A 20,658-nucleotide genomic window follows, 5' to 3' on the forward strand; every position below is an offset into this window, starting at 1 on the left:
CAAGGTAACTATGGCTAGGTGAAGATTTCCAGATGCTGTTACTTTTCATATAAAGAGAAAGAATGGTGAGCTTTTGTTCCAACTGCAGCAGTACTAAGTACCATAGAGACTAAAACTACACAGCATTTTAACTTTTATATTAATTGAGATGACACGAAGCTACTTTACTTTCACACCACATGAGATGACACTGTCCTTAAGTTTCACACTACAAGATGACACTGACCTTAACTTTAATGTGAAAGTTCACATTAGTTTAGTTTGATAAATACTTTTATGAGCTCTCACCTAGTGACAACAGAAATACAATTAACTGTTTAAGGTTCACTTAAGTTTATTCCTCATGTCATAATAAGATACATGAGGTCCACTAGACAACTAATAATACATGAGTAGTACCTGTGTCACTGTACAACTATTTACAGTACTTTACAATCTTGTATATAAACTAAGTTCCTGTGTTCATAAAACTTCAAGATCCACATGTCGTACTTCAGGATGGCGTTTCTGAAAACAACAACAACAACAACAAATTTTTATATTGTAATGGCTTATTCATACATCTTAACAGTGACATTAAAATATAAATGTAGCAGAACACAGTATAGCATGTTTCAAACTCACACATACTTATGATACCTCCCCTCTAAACTATAGGAAGTAAGAATACCTTAAGCCTACCTTGAATTAACAGCTCAACTTTCTTTATTAAATAAAACTGCATGATTATATTTACTGTTTTATATATTACGTCACTTGTGTGACAAAACTTTTTACCTTCATGGTAGTCTCTATTCTGTCCACATGGGCCCCCAATAGATCAACAATGTTTTCACCATGTTTCAACATGAAGGCTTCCATTTCCTCAAATGTCTTGATACTTTGTATTTCCTTTAGGTTGTAAAAAATACTTTAATTAATACACTTGGATTTTCTAAAGTCTAACAACTCCAAGTACTGGACATTAATTTTCACCAACATTTTAAATCATCTACACATGAATAAAACAAAAAGTTATATAAATGACTTTATCTAATGGGAGAAATGAACTATTATGAAAGTGTTGGTTGTGGAATACAGACTGGTGTCAAAGTGTAGTATATTAAAGTAGTTAGTTAAATTAAGGTACTAAATTATAAAGTAGTCAGTTACAACATAATGAAGTAGTTAGTTACAGCAAGATACTACATTATAAAGTAGTTATTAAGACCAAGGTACTACATTATAAAGTAGTTAGTTAGACCAAGGTACTACATTATAAAGTACTTAGTTAGACCAAGGTACTACATTATAAAGTAGTTAGTTAGAACAAGATACTACATTATAAAGTAGTTAGTTAGAACAAGGTACTACATTATAAAGTAGTTAGTTAGAACAAGGTACTACATTATAAAGTAGTTAGTTAGAACAAGATACTACATTATATAGTAGTTAGTTAGAACAAGATACTACATTATAAAGTAGTTAGTTAGAACAAGATACTACATTATAAAGTAGTTAGTTAGAACAAGATACTACATTATAAAGTAGTTAGTTATAACAAGATACTACATTATAAAGTAGTTAGTTAGAACAAGATGCTACATAATAAAGTTGTTTTTAAGACCAAGGTACTACATTATAAAGTAGTTAAGAACAAGATACTACATTATAAAGTAGTTAAGAACAAGATACTACATTATAAAGTAGTTAGTTACACCAAGGTACTATATTATAAAGTAGTTAGAACAAGATACTATATTATAAAGTAGTTAGAACAAGATACTACATTATAAAGTAGTTAAGAACAAGATACTACATTATAAAGTAGTTAGTTAGACCAAGGTACTATATTATAAAGTAGTTAGTTAGAACAAGATACTACATTATAAAGTAGTTAGAACAAGATACTACATTATAAAGTAGTTATTAAGACCAAGGTACTACATTATAAAGTAGTTAGTTAGACCAAGGTACTACATTATAAAGTAGTTATTAAGACCAAGGTACTACATTATAAAGTAGTTAGTTAGACCAAGGTACTACATCATAGAGTAGACAGTTAGAACAAGATACTACATTATAAAGTAGTTATTAAGACCAAGGTACTACGTAATGAAAATGTAGACAGCTTAAACTGCAACAGAATAGAAGATTTAATTTATCCATAATGTTAAATAGTCTGTTTATATCTAAAGACCACAAGATTACCTGCAACAATTTATCTAAGTCCTGGGAATCTAAGTAAGACGTCGTCAGTTCCCGACCATCAAAGTCCACTTCTGCTTTATATCTGACCACAAGGTTTCCCATATCTGTTGCCTTAACATCATGGATGGCACTAAGGATAATAGAAATATATACACGTTAGAGAAAAGGAAATTGCAAATAATTTTCTAATAAAGATGATATTTATTTATGACAGTTAGAAATGAACAATGTAATGTTACCAAAATGATAAAATATTCTATAAACAATCTATACAACTTATAGTAATCAAACTTTATAAGACTGAGGTTCCAGGTCCCACACCACACCCACAATTACTTCCTCTGTCATCAGTAATACCAATTGTTTTTCCAATGGTTTAGTACTATTGACAGAAACTATAATTTACATTGTAGTAAGCATAGTTATCATCACTATATCCTCGTTTACTTTTAGTGATGGTACCAAGAGATACACACATACTTGTTTACTGTTAGTGACAGTACCAACAAATACACCATCCTTGTTTATTATGTTATTCACAATATTGGAGGTACACACATCGTTATTATGTTAGTGACAGTACCAAGAGATACACACATACTTGTTAACTGTTAGTGACAGTACCAACAAATACACCATCCTTGTTTATTATGTTATTCACAGTACTAGGAGGTACACACATCGTTATTATGTTAGTGACAGTACCAAGAGATACACACATACTTGTTTACTGTTAGTGACAGTACCAACAAATACACCATCCTTGTTTATTATGTTATTCACAATATTGGAGGTACACACATCATTATTATGTTAGTGACAGTACCAAGAGATACACACATACTTGTTAACTGTTAGTGACAGTACCAACAAATACACCATCCTTGTTTATTATGTTATTCACAGTACTAGGAGGTACACACATCGTTATTATGTTAGTGACAGTACCAAGAGATACACACATACTTGTTAACTGTTAGTGACAGTACCAACAAATACACCATCCTTGTTTATTATGTTATTCACAATATTGGAGGTACACACATCATTATTATGTTAATGACAGTACCAAGAGATACACACATACTTGTTTATTGTTAGTCACAGAACCAAGAGATACACACATACTTGTTAACTGTTAGTGACAGTACCAACAAATACACCATCCTTGTTTATTATGTTATTCACAGTACTAGGAGGTACACACATCGTTATTATGTTAGTGACAGTACCAAGAGATACACACATACTTGTTAACTGTTAGTGACAGTACCAACAAATACACCATCCTTGTTTATTATGTTATTCACAGTACTAGGAGGTACACACATCATTATTATGTTAGTGGCAGTACCAAGAAATACACACATTTGTTTACTGTTAGAGACAGTACCAAGGAATAGACACATCCTTGTTTATTACGTTATTCACAGTATAAAGAGATACACACATTGTTACTATGTTATTGACAGTACTAAAAGATACAACTATCATTGTTTATTACGTTGGTGACAGTACCAAGAGATATACACATCCTTGTTTATTATGTTATTGACAGTACCAAGAATTACACACATCCTTATTTACTGTTGGTGATAGTAATAAAAGATACACACATCATTATTTATTATGTGAGTGACTCTACCAGGAGATAGACACATCCTTGTTTATTGTTAGCAACAGTAGAAGGAGATACATACATCCTTCTTTATTATGTTAGTGATAGTACCAAGAGATAGTCACATACTTGTTTATTATGTTAGTGATATTACCAAGAGATAGACACATCCTTGTTTATTATGTTAGTGATAGTACCAAGAATTACACACATCCTTGTTTATTATGTTATTGACAGTACCAAGAATTACACACATCATTATTTACTGTTGGTGATAGTAATAAAAGATACACACATCATTATTTATTATGTGAGTGACACTACCAGGAGATAGACACATCCTTGTTTATTGATAGCAACAGTAGAAGGAGATACATACATCCTTCTTTATTATGTTAGTGATAGTACCAAGAGATAAACACATAATTGTTGATTATGTTAGTGATAGTACCAAGAGATAGACACATACTTGTTTATTATGTTACTGACAGTACCAAGAGATACACACATACTTGTTGATTATGTTAGTGATAGTACCAAGAGATAGACACATACTTGTTTATTATGTAAGTGATAGTACCAAGAGATAGACACATACTTGTTTATTATGTGAATGATAGTACCAAGAGAATCACACATACTTGTTTATTATGTTAGTGATAGTACCAAGAGATAGACACATCCTTGTTTATTATGTTAGTGATAGTACCAAGATATATACACATCCTTGTTTATTATGTTAGTGACAGTACCAAGAGATACACACATACTTGTTTACTGTTAGTGACAGAACCAAGAGATACACACATACTTGTTTACTGTTAGTGACAGAACCAACAAATACACCATCCTTGTTTATTATGTTATTCACAGTACTAGGATGTACACACATCATTATTATGTTAATGACAGTACCAAGAGATACACACATACTTGTTTATTGTTAGTCACAGAACCAAGAGATACACACATACTTGTTTACTGTTAGTGACAGAACCAACAAATACACCATCCTTGTTTATTATGTTATTCACAGTACTAGGAGGTACACACCTCATTATTATGTTAGTGACAGTACTAAAAGATACAACTATCCTTGTGTATTACGTTGGTGACAGTACCAAGAAATACACACATCTTTGTTTATTATGTTATTGACAGTACCAAGAATTACACACATCCTTATTTACTGTTGGTGATAGTAATAAAAGATACACACATCATTATTTATTATGTGAGTGACTCTACCAGGAGATAGACAAATCCTTGTTTATTGTTAGCAACAGTAGAAGGAGATACATACATCCTTCTTTATTATGTTAGTGATAGTACCAAGAGATAGTCACATACTTGTTTATTATGTTAGTGATTTTACCAAGAGATAGACACATCCTTGTTTATTATGTTAGTGATAGTTCCAAGAGATAGACACATCCTTGTTTATTATGTTAGTGATAGTACCAAGAGATACAGACATCCTTGTTTATTATGTTAGTGATAGTACCAAGAGATACAGACATCCTTGTTTATTATGTTAGTGATAGTACCAAGAGATAGACACATCCTTGTTTATTATGTTAGTGATAGTACCAAGAGATAGACACATCCTTGTTTATTATGTTAGTGATAGTACCAAGAGATAGACACATCCTTGTTTATTGTTAGCAACAGTAGGATATACATACATCCTTCTTTATTATGTTAGTGATAGTACCAAGAGATACACACATCCTTGTTTATTATGTTAGTGATAGTACCAAGAGATAGACACATCCTTGTTTATTATGTTAGTGATAGTTCCAAGAGATAGACACATCCTTGTTTATTATGTTAGTGATAGTACCAAGAGATACACATCCTTGTTTATTATGTTAGTGATAGTACCAAGAGATACACACATCCTTGTTTATTATGTTAGTGATAGTACCAAGAGATACACACATCCTTGTTTATTATGTTAGTGATAGCACCAAGAGATACAGACATCCTCGTTTATTATGTGAATGATAGTACCAAGAGATACACGCATCCTTGTTTATTATGTTAGTGATAGTACCAAGAGATAGTCACATACTTGTTTATTATGTTAGTGATATTACCAAGAGATAGACACATCCTTGTTTATTATGTTAGTGATAGTACCAAGAGATAGACACATCCTTGTTTATTATGTTAGTGATAGTACCAAGAGATACACACATCCTTGTTTATTATGTTAGTGATAGCACCAAGAGATACAGACATCCTTGTTTATTATGTTAGTGATAGTACCAAGAGATACAGACATCCTTGTTTATTATGTTAGTGACAGTACCAAGAGATACACACATCCTTGTTTATTATGTTAGTGATAGTACCAAGAGATACACACATCCTTGTTTATTATGTTAGTGATAGCACCAAGAGATACAGACATCCTTGTTTATTATGTTAGTGATAGTACCAAGAGATACACACATCCTTGTTTATTATGTTAGTGATAGTACCAAGAGATACACACATCCTTGTTTATTATGTTAGTGATAGTACCAAGAGATAGACACATCCTTCTTTATTGTTACTGACAGATTCAAGAGATACACACATTCTTGTTTATTGGTATTAACACTACCAAGAGATATACACATCCTTGTTTATTATCTTATTGACAGCACCAAGAGATATACATATCCTTGTTTATTATGTTATTGACAGCACCAAGAGATATACATATCCTTGTTTATCATGTTATTGACACCACCAAGAGATATACATATCCTTGTTTATTATGTTATTGACAGTACCAAGAGCTGCACATATCCTTGTTTATGATATTATTAACAGTACCAGGAGATACATCCATTTGTAAATCCTTCACTTACCGAATCATAACATCATTCTCTAGTTCTTTATTTATCATCTGTAGCCGTTCAGGAGGAATAGACCTGTTATGGAAAAATGTTTCACACGTTTTTATACTTCAATCTCTAAATTATTAATACATTAACCTACTAGTTGAAAGAAAAAATTTAATTGCAAGTTAAGTGCATTGTTTAAAACAACGAATAGGTATGTTAATATGACACTGTCTACAGTGTAATTCACTTAATATCTTTATTAAACTTATGAAATAACCCATTAATATGCTTTCCAATTTTATTCACTTTCTTTTATATTCTCTTATACCATCAATAGCAGAGATCCAGTTATATTTCTGACTTATACCATCAATAGCACAGAATCTGATACATTCCTGACTTATACCATCAATAGCAGAGATCCTGATACATTCCTGACTTATACCATCAATAGCAGACATCCTGATACATTCCTGACTTATACCATCAATAGCAGACATCCTGATACATTCCTGACTTATACAATCAATAGCAGACATCCTGATACATTCCTGACTCATACCATCAATAGCACAGAACCTGATACATTCCTGACTTATACCATCAATAGCACAGAACCTGATACATTCCTGACTTACACCATCAATAGCAGAGAATCTGATACATTCCTGACTTATACCATCAATAGCACAGAACCTGATACATTCCTGACTTATACCATCAATAGCACAGAACCTGATACATTCCTGACTTACACCATCAATAGCAGAGAATCTGATACATTCCTGACTTATACCATCAATAGCACAGAACCTGATACATTCCTGACTTATACCATCAATAGCACAGAACCTGATACATTCTTGACTTACACCATCAATAGCAGAGAATCTGATACATTCCTGACTTATACAATCAATAGCAGCGATCCTGATACATTCCTGACTTATACAATCAATAGCAGCGATCCTGATACATTCCTGACTTATACAATCAATAGCAGAGAATCTGATACATTCCTGACTTATACCATCAATAGCAGAGAACCTGATACATTCCTGACTTATACCATCAATACCAGGGAACCTGTTATATTCCTGACTTATTCCATTAATAGCAGAGAACTTGATACATTCCTGACTTATACCATCAATAGCAGAGAACCTGTTATATTCCTGACTTATACAATCAATAGCAGAGAATCTGATACATTCCTGACTTATACCATCAATAGAAGAGATCCTGCCACATTCCTGACTTATACCACCAATAGTAGAAAACTTGATGTCTTACACCATAATGTGTTTAACACCAATATCAGAGAACCTACTGTCTTCATAATCTTAAAGCAAAAAATCAGTTTAGTCAGCTTGTTTTTAAAATTAACTGTAACAACTATTCTAGTTCCCCAACTATGAATAAATTACTTGTAACCTTCAATATTAAACTTCTTACCTGACAATCAACACCACATTATTACCTAGGCAACTAGTGTATCCTTTGCCTGGTAACCATCACTTCATTGTCACCCAAGTAACAACTGTATCCTTCACCTATTAACCATCACTACATTGTCAACTAGATAACAACTGTATCCTTCACCTATTAACCATCACTATATTGTCACCTAGGTAACAACTGTATCCTTCACCTATTAATCATCACTACATTGTCACCTAGGTAACAACTGTATCCTTACCTATTAACCATCACTATATTGTCACCTAGATAACAACTGTATCCTTCATCTATTAATCATCACTACATTGTCTCCTAGGTAACAACTGTATCTTACCTATTAACCATCACTATATTGTCACCTAGATAACAGCGTATTCTTCACCTATTAACCATCACTATGTTGTTGCTTAGGTAACAACTGTATCCTTCACCTATTAACCATCACTATATTGTCACCTAGATAACAATGGTATCCTTCACCTATTAACCATCACTATGTTGTTACTTAGGTAACAACTGTATCCTTCACCTATTAACCATCACTATGTTGTTACCTCGGTAACAACTGTATCCTTCACCTATTAACCATCACTACATTGTTATCTAGGTAATAACTGTATATCTTTCCACTCTAGAATGGCATTGTACTTTTACCCGAGTAAATGATATATTACTTACCTTCCAACCAGTGCAGCACTGTTAGTATAAATAATGAAAGAAGCCACTGTTCCCAGAAGTCCACCAACCAAGATGGAGCCAACAGCATCATAGACTGGACTACCCATATAGGAACTCAACCCCATACATGCGGCTGCTATTCCAACACCTAACACAGCTGCGAGGTCTTCTAGTAGCACTACATTTACACTGGGATCTTGGCTGCGTAGAACTAGACACACAATATTATAGGTCTTAAAACTATGTCAAATATTGTGACACTGAAATACTATCAAATATTGTGACACTATGTAATACTATCAAATACTGTGACACTATGTAATACTATCAAATACTGTGACACTATGCAATATTATCAAATATTGTGATACTATGTAATACTATCAAATATTTTGATGCTATGAAATACTAACAAATATTGTGACACTATGTAATAGTATCAAATATTGTGACACTATGTAATACTATCAAATACTGTGACACTATGTAATACTATCAAATACTGTGACACTATGCAATATTATCAAATATTGTGACACTATGTAATAGTATCAAATATTGTGATACTATGTAATAGTATCAAATATTGTGACACTGAAATACTGCTCTATGACCCACATTTAGATACCACAAGTTATATGCTTCTTTTAGCAAGAGATACTGTTGCAAATAACATGATGTATTAGAAACATAGCCAACTGTAAAAGGTAGAAACTTTAAGGTTTTTGACATCACTTTAGTAACACACCATACTCTTTCACAGACATTCCTTCTTGAAAGGCTCCCTTCTTTATGGAATTATAGGCAATGATAAGAGTTCCTGAAAATAGATAACAAAATATGACCAACAAAACTAGTCAGCTACTTAAACATAAATTACATCAACTGCTAGAATTACTACAACATAAAATTAAGTCTAAAATTTCCCCAATCTCTCATTAAACAATTATAATGTTAGTTTTAAAAGCTAAATAAAGTCATAAATAAACATGCTGGTATAAGCTATTTTTTGGTAATTCCCAGAAGTTTAAAAGGTATACAGTTTACTAAAGAAGGCTTCTGTCTGTTATCTGCTGGTATGATTAGAGTTAAATATTATCTATTCTTTATATGGGTATTAAGTTAAAGTTAGATGATGGTGGGTGTCCAAATAAATGACACCCAACAAGATAACATTGCTGGTGTAATTTGGTGTAAACAAGGTAAAAATTGGTTATTGTTTTTATACTGTCAAAATCACAAACCATTACTGATGACAATAGTTAAAGTTACTGATTTTATCCTATTAGAACCGAAAAGCAGAACTGGTTACAATAATTGCGTTATTGTTCATGTACCAGTAAAACACGAAACAAAACTGATTAATGTAAGTAAAGAAATGACCACTCTTAACAATATGTATTGTTATATTAGATCATGAACAACACTGAAGTATGTGATCTGTCTGAAGATCTGTAAGTTATGTCAACAAAAACAACACTTACCACCTTCAGTCATCAGGGATATGCTTAACGTCAAGTAAGCCTGAAAGAAGCCATAAAACACTTTACTGAAACACTTAATAACAACTAAACCTGTACGTTAACATCTTCATAAATCCTAAATTTATTTTTAATAATACTTCGTTCCCATCCCATGACAGCTATTACGTTAGTACTAGGGTTTCGTCTTTCTCATCTAAACAAACATTATTCTGACTTTTTTCTTTCTAGCTCAGATCTTCTATACCCCATTTAATTGTACTTTATGATATGTTTCTCATGACTCTACATCAATACACCCTTTATCCTGGTACTACATATAAGCACTTCACTCACAAAATACATCACTCTTTCTGAAACTGATTCAGTTTCCAACTCTAAGTTCAGGAGAGCATGAAAGAAGCAAAATTGATTAGAATTACATTTTTGATATATGAAAATGTTAACTTCCAAAACATCTTTACTTCCACTGCAGCTAGAATCCTACACTTCAAAAGTTTAAGGGCTGGTGAGGGCATTATCCATAGAGAAAGTATCTGCATGGGTCAAGAGTGTGTCAACAGAAAAATGGGTACCGTGGGTGGAACTGTAAATGATTGATCACCACTATAGATTAGCCCCAGCTATATAGTTGAGGTTCCATTACATGGGGTTGGAATTAAGGGGTTTTTGTCTTTATATATATATATATGTGTGCGTGTGTGCGTGCGTGTGTGCGCGTGCATATGTATATTGAATATGAATGGATCCCAACCTGTACTCATAGAGTAATATGTTCTGAACCAACAAAATCATGACAAGAAACACTAACTGGACAAACCTTCTCCTCAACCTGAAGAAGTCTGAAAGACAACATTGCAGGGTGACAAGATCCTCTATACCAAATTCAATCTGATGAAACAAAACTAATAAAGTCTGGAATTATTAACACTCATCTTCTCTCCCATTCAAGTAGGTACTGTAAATTCACTTGCTCCTGGAACTTTGTGGAACAACTGTTCTCAACCAAGGACCCAGGATGGGAATAAACTGAATTCAGAATTATGAGGAGACAATGGACCCTCTTCCAGGAACAAGGTCCTGAAATTATTGATTGAAAAGGAGACATTGAACTCCATTTCAGGAATAATGTCCTGAACCAATACTGGTTGAAGAAAGATAATGGACCCTCTTTCAGGCACAATGTTCTGAACCATTACTGATTGAAAAGGAGACAATGGACCCTCTTCCAGGGACAATGTTCTGAACCAGTATTGATTGAAAAGGAGACAATGGACCCTCTTCCAGGGACAATGTTCTGAACCAGTATTGATTAAAAAGGTACTTGTAATAAGCTCCCACATAGTTTGGTGCCTTTCCTACCAATAACTAGGAGAACTCATCCAGAGACCAATGTAGGAGAGCCACTAACTTCACCTCTCTCTACAACCCCAGTGACTGAAAACTGGGTATAGTTAGAACCACCTAGTTTCACTAGTAGAATTTGTTGGAGTAATATGCAAAGGGAGAGTCCTGAATAACAGTACTCTAGAAACAGTTCAGCAGTAGGTGAAAGCTAACCAAACCTGATTTCTTCAATCCAATGATCAGCAGGAAAGGGCAGGATCCCCTTATGTTTTACTCACGATAGTCCATGAGAGGCAATAAGTCGGAGTACAGTGATACCACACATCAGTTTTCAGATGATCTTATGGAACACCTAAGTTTTACAGAGACTGCATGCAATATAGATAAAGTATATTAAATTAATGGTTGTTAGTGTAGAATTGGTTTGATAAAACACACCTGCCTAAGAGTGGAATCCTGTGAAAAAGAGATTTAAGGGACACTTAAAGGTGAAAACACTCACCTCTCTATATAATTTAGAGGAAATGCTTAAAATGACTACAGGGGTAGGAAGAGCCCTCAGATGAATATACTGCCAGGTCATGCAAATAAAGTGAGACAAAAGTAGTGGAGAAGGTCCACATATCAGTCTGCATAACATGATCCAGTGGGCAGTTTAACTGAGCCACTAAGGACATATAAACATGACAAACCAGATCAGATGTAACTTGTAAAAGATTCATCTTCTTCAAAGAGAGCCCAGAATAAATGGTATGGATCAATGTTGTACCACCATACCAATGTAACCAGGTATAAACAGTATGATTCCGATGAATAAAAAGTCATCTCTAGAGGCATCAGTGCAGGCAACAAATCTTTTAAGAACCTCACTGAATATAACAATGATCAAAATCTGATCAGTCAAAGAAGTGAGAAATAGTTATCAGATAAATTGCTGAAAAAGAGTTCTTCTCTTCCATGTCTGACAGTGTCTTAGGTAAGAAGAACCAGTCTGAGGATGTTGATAGAATGATAAAGTGTCCTATGGATACACAGAACAAACCAATGTGACTGGGGATGTCCATAGGTCAGCATCAATAAAAACGGTGATACATGGTATATGAGAATAAGGTCACAAACAGATGTTGAGAAAGGGCATGTAACCTTGATATACCAGTTAGGTAACTGGAATGATCGTATGAGATAAAGGACCCAATGTGACTTCAGGAATCTAGAGAGTACTGGGGATCCAAAGAATATATTGTTGCAAGTGGTTCTTGATGAAAGGGTGATTATGGAAGAGCCAGGTCAAAAAACAAGTTATGACTGGCCCTTCTTATTGAATTGGGTACAACCTCCTCTCAATACACTATTACTGTTATGTGCTACTTCCATTGATAAATGTTTGTCAAGGGATTAAGCAAAGACTAAGATATATACATTGTAACCTTAGAAATTAACCCCCAACATTGTGCAAAAGACTGCATGACTTCCACGCCTGAAGTCTGAGTTTCTTGATGGTCGAGTGTTTGTTTATTTTGGAATTTCGCACAAAGCTACTCGAGGGCTATCTGTACTAGCCGTCCCTAATTTAGCAGTGTAAGACTAGAGGGAAGGCAGCTAGTCATCACCACCCACCACCAACTCTTGGGCTACTCTTTTACCAACGAATAGTGGGATTGACCGTCACATTATAACACCCCCACAGCTGAAAGGGCGAGCATGTTTGGCGCGACTGGGATGCGACCCTCGGATTACGAGTCGCACCCCTTAACACGCTTGGCCATGCCGGGCCGGATGGTCGAGTGTACCACATGGTTGCCTTCACAGAGAGGGCCAAAGGAGAAATGGAAGTGGTGTACTCTCTTGAAGATAACACAGAAGCAGTAAATAGGGTGTAGTTGCCAATCTGGTGGTATAAACAGGACCTGAAAATGGTTGGTACAAATCATGGTTATTATCTTGGGTAGCATAAAAACTGGAGAGAATACCTATAGTTGTAATCCATTCCCTTTATGACAAAATGCATCCATTGTCAAAGCACGAAGGTGAAGTACCAGAGACCAAATTGCCAGCAGTCAGGAATTCCAATGTGTAGCCAGCCCACCAATTACCAATGTTGCAAAAATCAATAGAACCATTGTGTTGGGAGAATCTGTCAGAGATTGGAATCCTGCAGAAGCCAATAAAAGACGAGACACCAACAACAGGTATGAACCAATGATGGTTTCAGCTAATCATCAATGAAGATGGTGAGTTTGAGAATCTTCCAATAAAGTTTAGTGTTAAGAAAACAAAATGTGAGATTTGAGAGAGGTAAATCCATAGACTTAGAACTGTCCCATAAAGGAAAATTGAGCTATTTAAGTTAACTACAAACTGCATCTTAAAACCACTAATTTTAAGCAGCAAGTGTATTAGTTGAGTCAGAATGTTTCCACCTCGAGGTAGTGGGCTAAATCATGTACTTTTGACAACAACAGTGGATAAGGCATAACTGTCCCTTCACATAACCAAAAATAAACCACTCTGCATGAACCAGAACATCTATGGATGGTGAGACAACTAAATATTCACTACAAGACATTTCAGCTATTAGGTAAAGTGCAGACTCAAAACCAACTCGTGAAAGACCCAAAATATCACACTCTTGATGAACTAACTAAAGAAAACCAATCAGGCGCAGCTTATCAAAGTAACCTCCTGTTTTCTCTGTTTCACTTAAAAACTGTGTTTACTGCCATTATAAGAACAACATTTAGTCTGGTAAATTTCTGACAGAGCAAAGCAAATTTGGGCTATCTACTCATCCACTATAGAGAACTGAGCCAGCCATAAGCTTGATGCTGTCCCACATTGGGACTGAGGAGCCAACAGATAAAAAAAAAAAAAAAGGTGCAGGAAACAGAAAATCTAAATTCACTCCAGCAAACTAAGTATGTGACTCCATCTCACCACGAATAAGTTCACTGGCAATCTCAACTGAGAGTGGCTTATCCCCAGACAGAGGACAGGAGGGACTAAGAGCTGGAAATAACATTCTGGATTTACCAAAGCAATAGAAAATTTCTATTTTCTTTTACAAAACTATGTAACATGAAAAATGTTTAAAGTATTTCCAATGGTTGTTAGAAAACACTCAAAGTATTTCCAATGGCTGTAGTACAAAGAAACTCATTAAGGGTGCTTTGTTGAGATAAAGTGATAACCTCAAGTGAATAAGGTGCTTTACATGAAATACAAGAATGAAATTCTAATAAAACACATTACAATTAAATCTGTAAGAAAATAAAACATACTATAAAAATATATAAGAAAAAGTAAGCCTATAAGACAACAAAACATGGTATTTAAATACAAAATAACAGTTAAGACTAAAAGGAAACAAAACATACCATATGATTACATTATAAAAGTAGGCTACTTAAGATAAAATATGTCATTTAAATGGATATTAATAAATAGGAATGACTTATTCTTGTTTAAAAGTTGCAACCAAATAAATAAAATGTAAAATTTACAACACAAAGTTAGGGTTAACTAATAAACATTTTAATGTTACACTATCATTCTTAGGGTTAACTTTTGAACACAACATATTCATATGTTACATTGTCATTCTTACTGGTAATTTATAAACACTACATCTGTCTATGTTACATTGTCATTTTTAAAGGTATCTTACAAACACAACATATTTCTATGTTACATTGTCATTTTGAGGGGTAATTTATAAATACTACACATTACTATGTTACATCGTCATTCTTATGGGTAACATATAAATACTATACATTTCCATGTTGCATCATCATTCTTACGGGTAACATATTAATAATATACATTTCCATGTTACATCATCATTCTTACGGATAACTTATGAGAACCCAATATTTGTAAATTTAAAATACTATCATGTCATGTTACGTCTGCTATTTATATAACCTGTTAATGACCTACTGTTAAGATCAGGCTTTACATGAACACGAAAACAGGGTGGATCTTCAGGTTTGTTTACATACTTTTTTAAATGTTATTATTACTGGTAAATTATAAATGGTGTTAGCAGTTGAATTATTAGGTTGATGTACAGCTATTATTATATTATATATTACATAGTAAATGTTGTGTTTTTGCTGAATTTAAACATTATTACTTTTAATGCAACTTTTAAACCTATATTTTATGTTATTACTGTTTGAGTAACATCTATAATACATTATATTCCAGGATAAACTAGTGAATAATTTAATGTTTCTAATAAACCACAGACACAAATTTATCCTGTTTTGAAACATATAAATATGGTTCGTCAAGTTTGAGTTAATCCAAAAATGAAACAAATTCACTAGAACTTACATTACAGAATGGGAATGTTATTTAAATTAGTTCCCTTTAAACTGTGATTACAACAACATAAATATTGTGTAAACTGAACATTCAAACAAATTCACTAGAACTTACATTACAGAATGTGAATGTTATTTAAAATAGTTCCCTTAAAACTGTGGTTACAACAATATAAATATTGTGTAAACTGAACATTCAAACAAATTCACCAGAACTTACATTACAGAATGTGAATGTTATTTAAAATAGTTACCTTAAATCTGTGATTACAACAACATAAATATTGTGTAAACTGAACATTCAAACAAATTCACTAGAACTTACATTACAGAATGTTAATGTTATTTAAAATAGTTCCCTTAAATCTGTGGTTACAACAATATAAATATTGTGTAAACTGAACATTCAAACAAATTCACCAGAACTTACATTACAGAATGTGAATGTTATTTAAAATAGTTATCTTAAAACTATGATTATAACAACATAAATATTGTGTAAACTGAACATTCAAATAAATTAACTAGAACTTACATTACAGAATGGGAATGTTATATAAAATAGTTACCTTAAAACTGTGGTTACAACAATATAAATATTGTGTAAACTGAACATTCAAACAAATTCACTAGAACTTACATTACAGAATGTGAATGTTATTTAAAATAGTTACTTTAAAATTGTGATTAAAACAACATAAATATTGTGTGAATGAGACTTTCAGCAAAATTTACTACTTTCATGTCGACTAAATATAAAAAAAATGTTTGTTTGTTGTACCCAAAAAATTTGTTCCATTTGTTCTGGGTGAAGCAATCCCATAATTCCATGGTATATAGAGAGGCCAGTTCCGAAACAGAAAATGCCAACACCACTGATAAGAGAAGCCACATATCGCATGGTGTGGTAACCATAGCTGTAAAAATATGTAGAAATTAATCTTTAGTCAAAACTATGAGGTGAAATTACACATTCCAAAATAATATTCAACACAAAACCAAACACTTAAACTTGTTACCTGTTTGTTTGTTGTTAAGCACATAAAAATATGACTATTTGTGCTGTGCTAGTCTCAGGTACCAATAGTTGATAACTTGTTATCTGTTTGTTTATTAAATATATATTAACATGATTATCTGTGCTGTGCTAGTCTCAGGTACCAATAGTTGATAACTTGTTATCTGTTTGTTTATTAAATATATATTAACATGATTATCTGTGCTGTGCTAGTCTCAGGTACCAATAGTTGATAACTTGTTATCTGTTTGTTTATCAAATATATATTAACATGATTATCTGTGCTGTGCTAGTCTCAGGTACCAATAGTTGATAACTTGTTATCTGTTTGTTTATTAAATATATATTAACATGATTATCTGTGCTGTGCTAGTCTCAGGTACCAATAGTTGATAACTTGTTATCTGTTTGTTTATTAAATATATATTAACATGATTATCTGTGCTGTGCTAGTCTCAGGTACCAATACTTGGTAACTTGTTATCTGTTTGTTAAACACATACTGACATTATTATCTGTGCTGTGCTAGTCTCAGGTACCAATACTTGGTTTTTTTAGTGTTATAATCCTTGTTTTAAAAGTGAATTAATTTTCAAAATTTTTGTTATAAAATATGGAGTTAATTGATTACAGAACTAACCAAACTATTTTATTACAAGTTAGAGCTTTTATAGTAAGTAAGGGTTGTATTAGGAATGGATACAATGTTTCGATGACTATTGTGTTCATTCTCAACTGCTCAAGTTTCAACAGCAAGGAATAATTCAGTATTTAAAATCAATATTCAACAATCTAACAATAAATTCATATTTTAGAATTGATACTGGTTATTTAAGGTTGTGTGTAACCATGGGCTAAGACTGTTTGTGGGCCCTACACCCCATGTAATTTTACATAGAATAAAATTATCAATCGACTCCCATTAAGATCATCGGCCCAGGGGCTGAGTCCCCTCTAACCCCTACATAAATATGCCACTGGTTATTTATGTATATCAATCTGCATGAATTGGACAAAATTAGAAATATGTGGGAAAGCAATGATAAAACACATACAGAATGTGTATGGGACTGTTTAATTCTGTTAATAAAACTGTGATAAAACATATACAGAATGTGCATGGGACTGTTTAATTCTGTTAACAAAACAGTGATAAAACATACATAGAATGTGCATGGGACTGTTTAATTCTGTTAACAAAACAGTGATAAAACATATATAGAATGTGCATGGGACTGTTTATTTCTGTTTAAAAACAGTGATAAAACACCATAATCAGTGATAAAACACATACAGAATGTGCATGACTGTTTAATTCTGTTAATAAAACAAGAATAAAACACATACAAAATGCGCATGGGACTGTTTAATTCTGTTAATAAAACAATGATAAAACACAAACAGAATGTGCATGGGACTGTTTAATTATGTTAATAAAACAGTGATAAAACACAGAATGTGTATGGGACTGTTTAATTATGCTAATAAAACAGTGATAAAACACAGAATGTGTATGGGACTGTTTAATTCTGTTAATAAAACAGTGATAAAACATACAGAATGTACATGGGACTGTTTAACTCTGTTAATAAAACAGTGATAAAACACATACAGAATGTACATGGGACTGTTTAACTCTGTTAATAAAACAGTGATAAAACACATACAGAATGTGCATGGGACTGTTTAATTCTGTTAATAAAACAGTGATAAAACACAGAATGTGTATGGGACTGTTTAATTCTGTTAATAAAACAGTGATAAAACACATACAGAATGTGCATGGGACTGTTTAATTCTGTTAATAAAACAGTGATAAAACACATACAGAATGTGCATGGGACTGTTTAATTCTGTTAATAAAACAGTGATAAAACACAGAATGTGTATGGGACTGTTTAATTCTGTTAATAAAACAGTGATAAAACACATACAGAGTGTGCATGGGACTGTTTAACTCTTAATAAAACAGTGATAAAACACATACAGAATGTGCATGGGACTGTTTAATTCTGTTAATAAAACAATGATAAAACACAAACAGAATGTGCATGGGACTGTTTAATTATGTTAATAAAACAGTGATAAAACACAGAATGTGCATGGGACTGTTTAATTATGCTAATAAAACAGTGATAAAACACAGAATGTGTATGGGACTGTTTAATTCTGTTAATAAAACAGTGATAAAACATACAGAATGTACATGGGACTGTTTAACTCTGTTAATAAAACAGTGATAAAACACAGAATGTGTATGGGACTGTTTAATTCTGTTAATAAAACAGTGATAAAACACAGAATGTGTATGGGACTGTTTAATTCTGTTAATAAAACAGTGATAAAACACATACAGAGTGTGCATGGGACTGTTTAATTCTGTTAATAAAACAGTGATAAAACACATACAGAATGTACATGGAACTGTTTAACTCTGTTAATAAAACAGTGATAAAACACATACAGAATGTGCATGGGACTGTTTAATTCTGTTAATAAAACAATGATAAAACACAAACAGAATGTGCATGGGACTGTTTAATTCTGTTAATAAAACAATGATAAAACACAAACAGAATGTGCATGGGACTGTTTAATTCTGTTAATAAAACAGTGATAAAACACAGAATGTGCATGGGACTGTTTAATTCTGTTAATAAAACAGTGATAAAACACATACAGAATGTGCATGGGACTGTTTAATTCTGTTAATAAAACAGTGATAAAACACATACAGAATGTGCATGGGACTGTTTAATTCTGTTAATAAAACAGTGATAAAACACATACAGAATGTGCATGGAACTGTTTAATTCTGTTAATAAAAGAGTGATATAAGACATATAGAATGTGCAGAGGACTGTTTAATTCTGTTAATAAAACAGTGATAAAAGATGGAATATGAATGGGACTGTCTAATTATTTTAATAAAACAATGATAAAAGAGATATAGAATATGCATGGGACTGTTTATTTCTATTATTAAAAGAATGATAAAACACATATACAATGTTCATGGGACTGTCTAATTCTATTAAAACAAATATCCAGGTACATGTTTATATATCTTTGATAATCATTTTCACATACATTCATGATCATATGCATGCATTTTGAATAAAATATTCCAAAGTTTTTATATTTATTCGTCTTTTGCTTGTTTTTATGTTTAAACATAAATAAACAAAATGCAAGAGTTACATGAACTGATATGTAAATACATTAAGCAACTACAGCATCAATCCTAAAATTTAAATACACTGTTGAACGTTGACTTAAATACCAAAATGTTCTATGTTATGTCTGGTCATGGGTTATCTTTGTTTGACATAAGCAACTACATTAAGATTGGTCATGGGTTATCTTTGTCTGATGTTTACCAGAGAGTCCAGTTTTATTCTGGATTATCTGATGCAGGACAATACATTACACATAACTGTAAAATAAAAGTTTATTATAATTATCAAACAACCAAACACTGTACAAAACTACAAATAAATATTATAAACAAGTATTTATATCCAAACTACAGAGACTGTAACACAAGGTTATTTCATTATAAACCTACAAATATTGAGACAGAAACCAATTTCATTATCAAACTACCACACAGATTTTAAAGAATTATAACAAAGCTACTAGGAGACACTGTAACACAACCATTCCTTTATAACAAAGCTACTAGGAGACACTCTGACAT

The 20,658-nt window shown here is 32.6% G+C and overlaps 1 protein-coding gene across 2 annotated transcripts in view; it reads right to left on the reverse strand.

The window, feature by feature from the left end:
• Nucleotides 1-316: 316 nt before the first annotated feature.
• The window catches only part of LOC143245424 (proton-coupled zinc antiporter SLC30A9, mitochondrial-like), a 58,189-nt gene continuing 37,847 nt past the window's right edge, over nt 317-20,658 (reverse strand). For both annotated transcript variants that reach the window (XM_076491772.1, XM_076491771.1), the window contains exons 11-18: nt 16,722-16,857; nt 10,269-10,308; nt 9,533-9,604; nt 8,785-8,995; nt 6,670-6,732; nt 2,191-2,320; nt 778-891; nt 317-507 (exon numbers count right to left, since the gene is read on the reverse strand). In XM_076491772.1, coding sequence (XP_076347887.1) covers nt 463-507; nt 778-891; nt 2,191-2,320; nt 6,670-6,732; nt 8,785-8,995; nt 9,533-9,604; nt 10,269-10,308; nt 16,722-16,857 — 811 coding nt within the window. In that variant the 3' untranslated portion in view covers nt 317-462. The remainder of the gene's footprint in view (nt 508-777; nt 892-2,190; nt 2,321-6,669; nt 6,733-8,784; nt 8,996-9,532; nt 9,605-10,268; nt 10,309-16,721; nt 16,858-20,658) is intronic.

This window comes from Tachypleus tridentatus, chromosome 2, assembly GCF_004210375.1.
Source record: "Tachypleus tridentatus isolate NWPU-2018 chromosome 2, ASM421037v1, whole genome shotgun sequence".
Lineage (NCBI taxonomy): Eukaryota > Metazoa > Arthropoda > Merostomata > Xiphosura > Limulidae > Tachypleus > Tachypleus tridentatus.